The sequence below is a fragment of the Oncorhynchus gorbuscha genome, linkage group LG17 (genome assembly GCF_021184085.1).
Source record: "Oncorhynchus gorbuscha isolate QuinsamMale2020 ecotype Even-year linkage group LG17, OgorEven_v1.0, whole genome shotgun sequence".
Classification (NCBI taxonomy): domain Eukaryota; kingdom Metazoa; phylum Chordata; class Actinopteri; order Salmoniformes; family Salmonidae; genus Oncorhynchus; species Oncorhynchus gorbuscha.
In genome coordinates, this window is record NC_060189.1 from 580767 (window position 1) to 590780 (window position 10014).

Here is a 10014-nt window from a genome sequence, read left to right on the forward strand (position 1 = left end):
CCTATACTGTCAGATACCCCTGACCTATACTGTCAGATCAGATACCCCTGACCTATACTGTCAGATCAGATACCCCTGACCTATACTGTCAGATACCCCTGACCTATACTGTCAGATCAGATACCCCTGACCTATACTGTCAGATACCCCTGACCTATACTGTCAGATACCCCTGACCTATACTGTCAGATACCCCTGACCTATACTGTCAGATACCCCTGACCTATACTGTCAGATACCCCTGACCTATACTGTCAGATACCCCTGACCTATACTGTCAGATACCCCTGACCTATACTGTCAGATACCCCTGACCTATACTGTCAGATCAGATACCCCTGACCTATACTGTCAGATCAGATACCCCTGACCTATACTGTCAGATACCCCTGACCTATACTGTCAGATACCCCTGACCTATACTGTCAGATACCCCTGACCTATACTGTCAGATACCCCTGACCTATACTGTCAGATACCCCTGACCTATACTGTCAGATACCCCTGACCTATACTGTCAGATACCCCTGACCTATACTGTCAGATACCCCTGACCTATACTGTCAGATACCCCTGACCTATACTGTCAGATACCCCTGACCTATACTGTCAGATACCCCTGACCTATACTGTCAGATCAGATACCCCTGACCTATACTGTCAGATCAGATACCCCTGACCTATACTGTCAGATCAGATACCCCTGACCTATACTGTCAGATACCCCTGACCTATACTGTCAGATACCCCTGACCTATACTGTCAGATACCCCTGACCTATACTGTCAGATACCCCTGACCTATACTGTCAGATACCCCTGACCTATACTGTCAGATACCCCTGACCTATACTGTCAGATACCCCTGACCTATACTGTCAGATACCCCTGACCTATACTGTCAGATACCCCTGACCTATACTCTCAGATCTGAGGTTCAACTGTTTTCTGTTCCCTATGCAGCCACTACCACAGCATGGACATCTTCACCCACTATGACCTGCTGTCGTCCAATGGGACCAAGGTGGCTGAGGGACACAAGGCCTCCTTCTGTCTGGAGGACACGGAGTGTCATGAAGGTGAGTCTGGGAGGGAAACTTATCAGAACAGAGTCTACTGGAGGTCCAGCCAATCAGAGTAGACTACTGGAGGTCCAGCCAATCAGAGTAGACTACTGGAGGTCCAGCCAATCAAAACATACTCCACTAGAGGGCCAGCCAATCAAACCGTCTTTATTTGGGTGTTAAGATCAGGGATATCTTATCCAACATTCAAAGTGGAACATTCTGTATCCTGTTTCGGAGGATGTGTAATTGTTGGTGGTAGAAGTCTAATTGGTGTAATCTGTGTTCTCCGGGTATCTCTAAGAGGTATGAGTGCTCTGTGTTCTCCAGATGTCTCTAAGAGGTATGAGTGCTCTGTGTTCTCCAGATGTCTCTAAGAGGTATGAGTGTTCTGTGTTCTCCAGGTATCTCTAAGAGGTATGAGTGTGCTAACTTCGGAGAGCAGGGCATCACCGTGGGGTGTTGGGACCTGTATCGCCATGACATCGACTGCCAGTGGATCGACATCACCGACATCAAACCAGGAAACTACATCTTACAGGTGAACAACCTTGTCTTCTATTGCTGTTAAAACATCGTGGGGAGGCCCTGAATCAGACTAAACATCGAAAAACTGGAAACTGCGTGAGGTTATAAATATTGCAAAATACACGTATGAGTTGTCAAACAGTGCTTCCCCAAAAAGTATCAAAATCAAATTTGTGCTGCCGATATTCTGTCTGCATTTAATTGGACCCTTTGAAAAGTCAGACTAAGTGCAGACTACGGAGTGACAGAAGAACAGTGGCTTAATGATGTGAACTCAATATTATTTACGAACAGACCCACTGGCTCCAGGTCATCTACAAGTCCATGCTAGGTAAAGCTCCGCCTTATCTCAGTTCACTGGTCACAATGATGTTCCATCATTTCAGATTGTGATCAATCCAAACTTTGAAGTGGCAGAGAGTGACTTCACCAACAACGCCATGAAATGCAACTGCAAATACGACGGCCACCGGATCTGGCTTCACAACTGCCATATGGGTGAGGAGCTCTACCTCTATATTTGTCATGGAAAACTGACCTGGGTCTATATGATCATACTGACCTGGGTCTATATGATCATACTGACCTGGGTCTATATGATCATACTGACCTGGGTCTATATCGGCAGCCTGTTACTGACCTGGGTCTATATGATCATACTGACCTGGGTCTATATGATCATACTGACCTGGGTCTATATGATCATACTGACCTGGGTCTATATGATCATACTGACCTGGGTCTATATAATCATACTGACCTGGGTCTATATCGGCAGCCTGTCACTGACCTGGGTCTATATCGGCAGCCTGTTACTGACCTGGGCCTATATGATCATACTGACCTGGGTCTATATAATCATACTGACCTGGGTCTATATGATCATACTGACCTGGGTCTATATGATCATACTGACCTGGGTCTATATCGGCAGCCTGTCACTGACCTGGGTCTATATGGGCAGCCTGTTACTGACCTGGGTCTATATGATCATACTGACCTGGGTCTATATCGGCAGCCTGTCACTGACCTGGGTCTATATGGGCAGCCTGCTACTGACCTGGGTCTATATGATCATACTGACCTGGGTCTATATCGGCAGCCTGTTACTGACCTGGGTCTATATGGGCAGCCTGTTACTGACCTGGGTCTATATGATCATACTGACCTAGGTCTATATGATCATACTGACCTGGGTCTATATGATCATACTGACCTGGGTCTATATCGGCAGCCTGTTACTGACCTGGGTCTATATGGGCAGCCTGTTACTGACCTGGGTCTATATGATCATACTGACCTGGGTCTATATGATCATACTGACCTGGGTCTATATCGGCAGCCTGTTACTGACCTGGGTCTATATGATCATACTGACCTGGGTCTATATCGGCAGCCTGTTACTGACCTGGGTCTATATGGGCAGCCTGTTACTGACCTGGGTCTATATCATACTGACCTGGGTCTATATGATCATACTGACCTGGGTCTATATGATCATACTGACCTGGGTCTATATGATCATACTGACCTGGGTCTATATGATCATACTGACCTGGGTCTATATCGGCAGCCTGTTACTGACCTGGGTCTATATGGGCAGCCTGTTACTGACCTGGGTCTATATGATCATACTGACCTGGGTCTATATGATCATACTGACCTGGGTCTATATGATCATACTGACCTGGGTCTATATCGGCAGCCTGTTACTGACCTGGGTCTATAAGGGCAGCCTGATACTGACCTGGGTCTATATGATCATACTGACCTGGGTCTATATCGGCAGCCTGTTACTGACCTGGGTCTATAAGGGCAGCCTGTTACTGACCTGGGTCTATATCGGCAGCCTGTTACTGACCTGGGTCTTTATGGGCATCCTGTTACTGACCTGGGTCTATAAGGGCAGCCTGATACTGACCTGGGTCTATATGATCATACTGACCTGGGTCTATATGATCATACTGACCTGGGTCTATATCGGCAGCCTGTTACTGACCTGGGTCTATAAGGGCAGCCTGTTACTGACCTGGGTCTATATGATCATACTGACCTGGGTCTATATCGGCAGCCTGTTACTGACCTGGGTCTATATCGGCAGCCTGTTACTGACCTGGGTCTATATGATCATACTGACCTGGGTCTATATGATCATACTGACCTGGGTCTATATGATCATACTGACCTGGGTCTATATCGGCAGCCTGTCACTGACCTGGGTCTATAAGGGCAGCCTGTTACTGACCTGGGTCTATATGATCATACTGACCTGGGTCTATATCGGCAGCCTGTCACTGACCTGGGTCTATATGGGCAGCCTGTTACTGACCTGGGTCTATATGATCATACTGACCTGGGTCTATATCGGCAGCCTGTCACTGACCTGGGTCTATATGGGCAGCCTGTTACTGACCTGGGTCTATATGATCATACTGACCTGGGTCTATATCGGCAGCCTGTTACTGACCTGGGTCTATATGGGCAGCCTGTTACTGACCTGGGTCTATATGATCATACTGACCTGGGTCTATATGATCATACTGACCTGGGTCTATATGATCATACTGACCTGGGTCTATATGATCATACTGACCTGGGTCTATATGATCATACTGACCTGGGTCTATATGATCATACTGACCTGGGTCTATATCGGCAGCCTGTTACTGACCTGGGTCTATAAGGGCAGCCTGATACTGACCTGGGTCTATATGATCATACTGACCAGGGTCTATATCGGCAGCCTGTTACTGACCTGGGTCTATAAGGGCAGCCTGTTACTGACCTGGGTCTATATCGGCAGCCTGTTACTGACCTGGGTCTTTATGGGCATCCTGTTACTGACCTGGGTCTATAAGGGCAGCCTGATACTGACCTGGGTCTATATGATCATACTGACCTGGGTCTATATGATCATACTGACCTGGGTCTATATCGGCAGCCTGTTACTGACCTGGGTCTATAAGGGCAGCCTGTTACTGACCTGGGTCTATATGATCATACTGACCTGGGTCTATATCGGCAGCCTGTTACTGACCTGGGTCTATATCGGCAGCCTGTTACTGACCTGGGTCTATATGGGCAGCCTGTTACTGACCTGGGTCTATATGGGCAGCCTGTTACTGACCTGGGTCTATATGGGCATCCTGTTACTGACCTGGGTCTATATGGGCAGCCTGTTACTGACCTGGGTCTATATCATACTGACCTGGGTCTATATGATCATACTGACCTGGGTCTATATGATCATACTGACCTGGGTCTATATGATCATACTGACCTGGGTCTATATGATCATACTGACCTGGGTCTATATCGGCAGCCTGTTACTGACCTGGGTCTATATGGGCAGCCTGTTACTGACCTGGGTCTATATGATCATACTGACCTGGGTCTATATGATCATACTGACCTGGGTCTATATGATCATACTGACCTGGGTCTATATCGGCAGCCTGTTACTGACCTGGGTCTATAAGGGCAGCCTGATACTGACCTGGGTCTATATGATCATACTGACCTGGGTCTATATCGGCAGCCTGTTACTGACCTGGGTCTATAAGGGCAGCCTGTTACTGACCTGGGTCTTTATGGGCATCCTGTTACTGACCTGGGTCTTTATGGGCATCCTGTTACTGACCTGGGTCTATAAGGGCAGCCTGATACTGACCTGGGTCTATATGATCATACTGACCTGGGTCTATATGATCATACTGACCTGGGTCTAGCAGCCTGTTACTGACCTGGGTCTATAAGGGCAGCCTGTTACTGACCTGGGTCTATATGATCATACTGACCTGGGTCTATATCGGCAGCCTGTTACTGACCTGGGTCTATATCGGCAGCCTGTTACTGACCTGGGTCTATATGATCATACTGACCTGGGTCTATATGATCATACTGACCTGGGTCTATATGATCATACTGACCTGGGTCTATATCGGCAGCCTGTCACTGACCTGGGTCTATAAGGGCAGCCTGTTACTGACCTGGGTCTATATGATCATACTGACCTGGGTCTATATCGGCAGCCTGTCACTGACCTGGGTCTATATGGGCAGCCTGTTACTGACCTCGGTCTATATGATCATACTGACCTGGGTCTATATCGGCAGCCTGTCACTGACCTGGGTCTATATGGGCAGCCTGTTACTGACCTGGGTCTATATGATCATACTGACCTGGGTCTATATCGGCAGCCTGTTACTGACCTGGGTCTATATGGGCAGCCTGTTACTGACCTGGGTCTATATGATCATACTGACCTGGGTCTATATGATCATACTGACCTGGGTCTATATGATCATACTGACCTGGGTCTATATGATCATACTGACCTGGGTCTATATGATCATACTGACCTGGGTCTATATGATCATACTGACCTGGGTCTATATCGGCAGCCTGTTACTGACCTGGGTCTATAAGGGCAGCCTGATACTGACCTGGGTCTATATGATCATACTGACCAGGGTCTATATCGGCAGCCTGTTACTGACCTGGGTCTATAAGGGCAGCCTGTTACTGACCTGGGTCTATATCGGCAGCCTGTTACTGACCTGGGTCTTTATGGGCATCCTGTTACTGACCTGGGTCTATAAGGGCAGCCTGATACTGACCTGGGTCTATATGATCATACTGACCTGGGTCTATATGATCATACTGACCTGGGTCTATATCGGCAGCCTGTTACTGACCTGGGTCTATAAGGGCAGCCTGTTACTGACCTGGGTCTATATGATCATACTGACCTGGGTCTATATCGGCAGCCTGTTACTGACCTGGGTCTATATCGGCAGCCTGTTACTGACCTGGGTCTATATGGGCAGCCTGTTACTGACCTGGGTCTATATGGGCAGCCTGTTACTGACCTGGGTCTATATGGGCATCCTGTTACTGACCTGGGTCTATATGGGCAGCCTGTTACAGACCTGGGTCTATAAGGGCAGCCTGTTACTGACCTGGGTCTATATGATCATACTGACCTGGGTCTATTAGGGCAGCCTGATACTGACCTGGGTCTATTAGGGCAGCCTGTTACTGACCTGGGTCTATTAGGGCAGCCTGATACTGACCTGGGTCTATTAGGGCAGCCTGTTACTGACCTGGGTCTATTAGGGCAGCCTGATACTGACCTGGGTCTATTAGGGCAGCCTGATACTGACCTGGGTCTATAAGGGCATCCTGTTACTGACCTGGGTCTATAAGGGCAGCCTGTTACTGACCTGGCTCTATATGATCATACTGACCTGGGTCTATTAGGGCAGCCTGATACTGACCTGGGTCTATAAGGGCAGCCTGTTACTGACCTGGGTCTATATGATCATACTGACCTGGGTCTATATCGGCAGCCTGTTACTGACCTGGGTCTATATGATCATACTGACCTGGGTCTATATTGGCAGCCTGTTACTGACCTGGGTCTATATCATACTGACCTGGGTCTATATGATCATACTGACCTGGGTCTATATGATCATACTGACCTGGGTCTATATCGGCAGCCTGTCACTGACCTGGGTCTATATGGGCAGCCTGTTACTGACCTGGGTCTATATGATCATACTGACCTGGGTCTATATCGGCAGCCTGTTACTGACCTGGGTCTATATGGGCAGCCTGTTACTGACCTGGGTCTATATGATCATACTGACCTGGGTCTATATGATCATACTGACCTGGGTCTATATGATCATACTGACCTGGGTCTATATGATCATACTGACCTGGGTCTATATGATCATACTGACCTGGGTCTATATCGGCAGCCTGTTACTGACCTGGGTCTATAAGGGCAGCCTGATACTGACCTGGGTCTATATGATCATACTGACCTGGGTCTATATCGGCAGCCTGTTACTGACCTGGGTCTATAAGGGCAGCCTGTTACTGACCTGGGTCTATATCGGCAGCCTGTTACTGACCTGGGTCTATATGGGCATCCTGTTACTGACCTGGGTCTATAAGGGCAGCCTGATACTGACCTGGGTCTATATGATCATACTGACCTGGGTCTATATGATCATACTGACCTGGGTCTATATCGGCAGCCTGTTACTGACCTGGGTCTATAAGGGCAGCCTGTTACTGACCTGGGTCTATATGATCATACTGACCTGGGTCTATATCGGCAGCCTGTTACTGACCTGGGTCTATATCGGCAGCCTGTTACTGACCTGGGTCTATATGGGCAGCCTGTTACTGACCTGGGTCTATATGGGCAGCCTGTTACTGACCTGGGTCTATATGGGCATCCTGTTACTGACCTGGGTCTATATGGGCAGCCTGTTACAGACCTGGGTCTATAAGGGCAGCCTGTTACTGACCTGGGTCTATATGATCATACTGACCTGGGTCTATTAGGGCAGCCTGATACTGACCTGGGTCTATTAGGGCAGCCTGTTACTGACCTGGGTCTATTAGGGCAGCCTGATACTGACCTGGGTCTATTAGGGCAGCCTGTTACTGACCCGGGTCTATTAGGGCAGCCTGATACTGACCTGGGTCTATTAGGGCAGCCTGATACTGACCTGGGTCTATAAGGGCATCCTGTTACTGACCTGGGTCTATTAGGGCAGCCTGTTACTGACCTGGGTCTATTAGGGCAGCCTGTTACTGACCTGGGTCTATTAGGGCAGCCTGTTACTGACCTGGGTCTATTAGGGCAGCCTGTTACTGACCTGGGTCTATTAGGGCAGCCTGATACTGACCTGGGTCTATAAGGGCAGCCTGTTACTGACCTGGGTCTATTAGGGCATCCTGTTACCCTCTCCTCCAATACCCCCAGCCTGTCCTAAACTCTCCTCCAATAACCCCAGCCTGTCCTAAACTCTCCTCCATTACCCCCAGCCTATCCTAACCTCTCCTCCAGTACCCCCAGCCTGTCCTAACCTCTCCTCCAGTACCCCCAGCCTATCCTAACCTCTCCTCCAGTACCCCCAGCCTATCCTAACCTCTCCTCCAGTACCCCCAGCCAGTCCACTTCTTTGATCATTCCAGAACCCCCAGCCAGTCCACTTCTTTGATCATTCCAGAACCCCCAGCCAGTCCACTTCTTTGATCATTCCAGAACCCCCAGCCAGTCCACTTCTTTGATCATTCCAGAACCCCCAGCCAGTCCACTTCTTTGATCATTCCAGAACCCCAGCCAGTCCACTTCTTTGATCATTCCAGAACCCCCAGCCAGTCCACTTCTTTGATCATTCCAGAACCCCCAGCCAGTCCACTTCTTTGATCATTCCAGAACCCCCAGCCAGTCCACTTCTTTGATCATTCCAGAACCCCCAGCCAGTCCACTTCTTTGATCATTCCAGAACTAGCACCACTGATTCAAATGGTCACTGAATCATCAAGCCCCTCATTAGTTAAATCAGCTAGTTTCACATATGTGGACTGGCTGGGGGGTAACTCGACGGGTTTTGGAAACACTTCCCTAGTTTGTTCCAGACTCTTCCATTGCTTTCTGTCTCTTGTTCCAGACTCTTCCATTGCTTTCTGTCTCTTGTTCCAGACTCTTCCATTGCCTTTTGTCTCTTGTTCCAGACTCTTCCATTGCTTTCTGTCTCTGACTATTGTGTTCTGTTGTGTCATTGCCCCTACAGGTGATGCCTTCAGTGAGGAGGCAGAGAGGAGGTTTGAGAAGTACCCAGGGCAGTTCAACAATCAGATCTCATAATCCTCCTAGCAACACACCAAGCTGTTCCAGACCCATGTACCAACCAAAGAGGAGGGCTGATGCCTTTCATCATGTTAAACAATGGGACAACCAATCACCCTTCGTCACCTATCAGAACCAACCATTCATCATCAGATCACAAAGCAACCAACCAATCACACGCCTAAATTCCACAAGGCAGCAGTCTGATCTGAAGGATCCATGCCAAAGTCATGTTGTATTGTGAATGTGTTGGTGTGTGTCTCAGTTAGGATTATTATTATATTATACTGGAATACTCAGTGCTTTGTTTTCAAAAACAAGCTTACTTTAGATGTTTTGTTCAAATGTGAGTATATTATGTTACATTGCGTGACAGAAGAACAATTCATAAGCTTTCATACAACAAGTCTTAATGTATGATTTATTGATATGCAACCTTTTTCATTAATGTTTTGTTCAAGTTATGAATGAAGTTTTATTTTTATAGCCAGTCTAGTTTTGAAAGGTGCTCCAGGAGAAGACCTCATTGTTCTAACAGCATGAGGCATCAGTCAGAGAACCATTCTACTGCCTCTCCTCATAGACTTAGATAGACAGCTCTAGTGCCCTAAAGCCCTAAAGCACAGCAGCGCCATTGAGGACTTTCACCATACTGAAGTAGTCAACTGGGTGGGACTTCCTATTGGTTAAGGAATGATCACATGATTCCGCCCAGGTCATCAGGAGGGATCAGCCAATGAATTATACTCCTGAGCAAACATTCCGT

The 10014-nt window shown here is 48.0% G+C and overlaps 1 protein-coding gene across 1 annotated transcript in view; it reads left to right on the forward strand.

The window, feature by feature from the left end:
- The window catches only part of LOC124002264 (lysyl oxidase homolog 3B-like), a 69191-nt gene extending 59479 nt beyond the window's left edge, over window positions 1–9712 (forward strand). Inside the window, exons 14-17 of the mRNA XM_046309639.1 lie at window positions 963–1078; window positions 1468–1604; window positions 1978–2089; window positions 9193–9712. Of these exons, the coding sequence (XP_046165595.1) occupies window positions 963–1078; window positions 1468–1604; window positions 1978–2089; window positions 9193–9266 (439 nt within the window). The 3' untranslated portion in view covers window positions 9267–9712. The remainder of the gene's footprint in view (window positions 1–962; window positions 1079–1467; window positions 1605–1977; window positions 2090–9192) is intronic.
- Window positions 9713–10014: the final 302 nt, after the last annotated feature.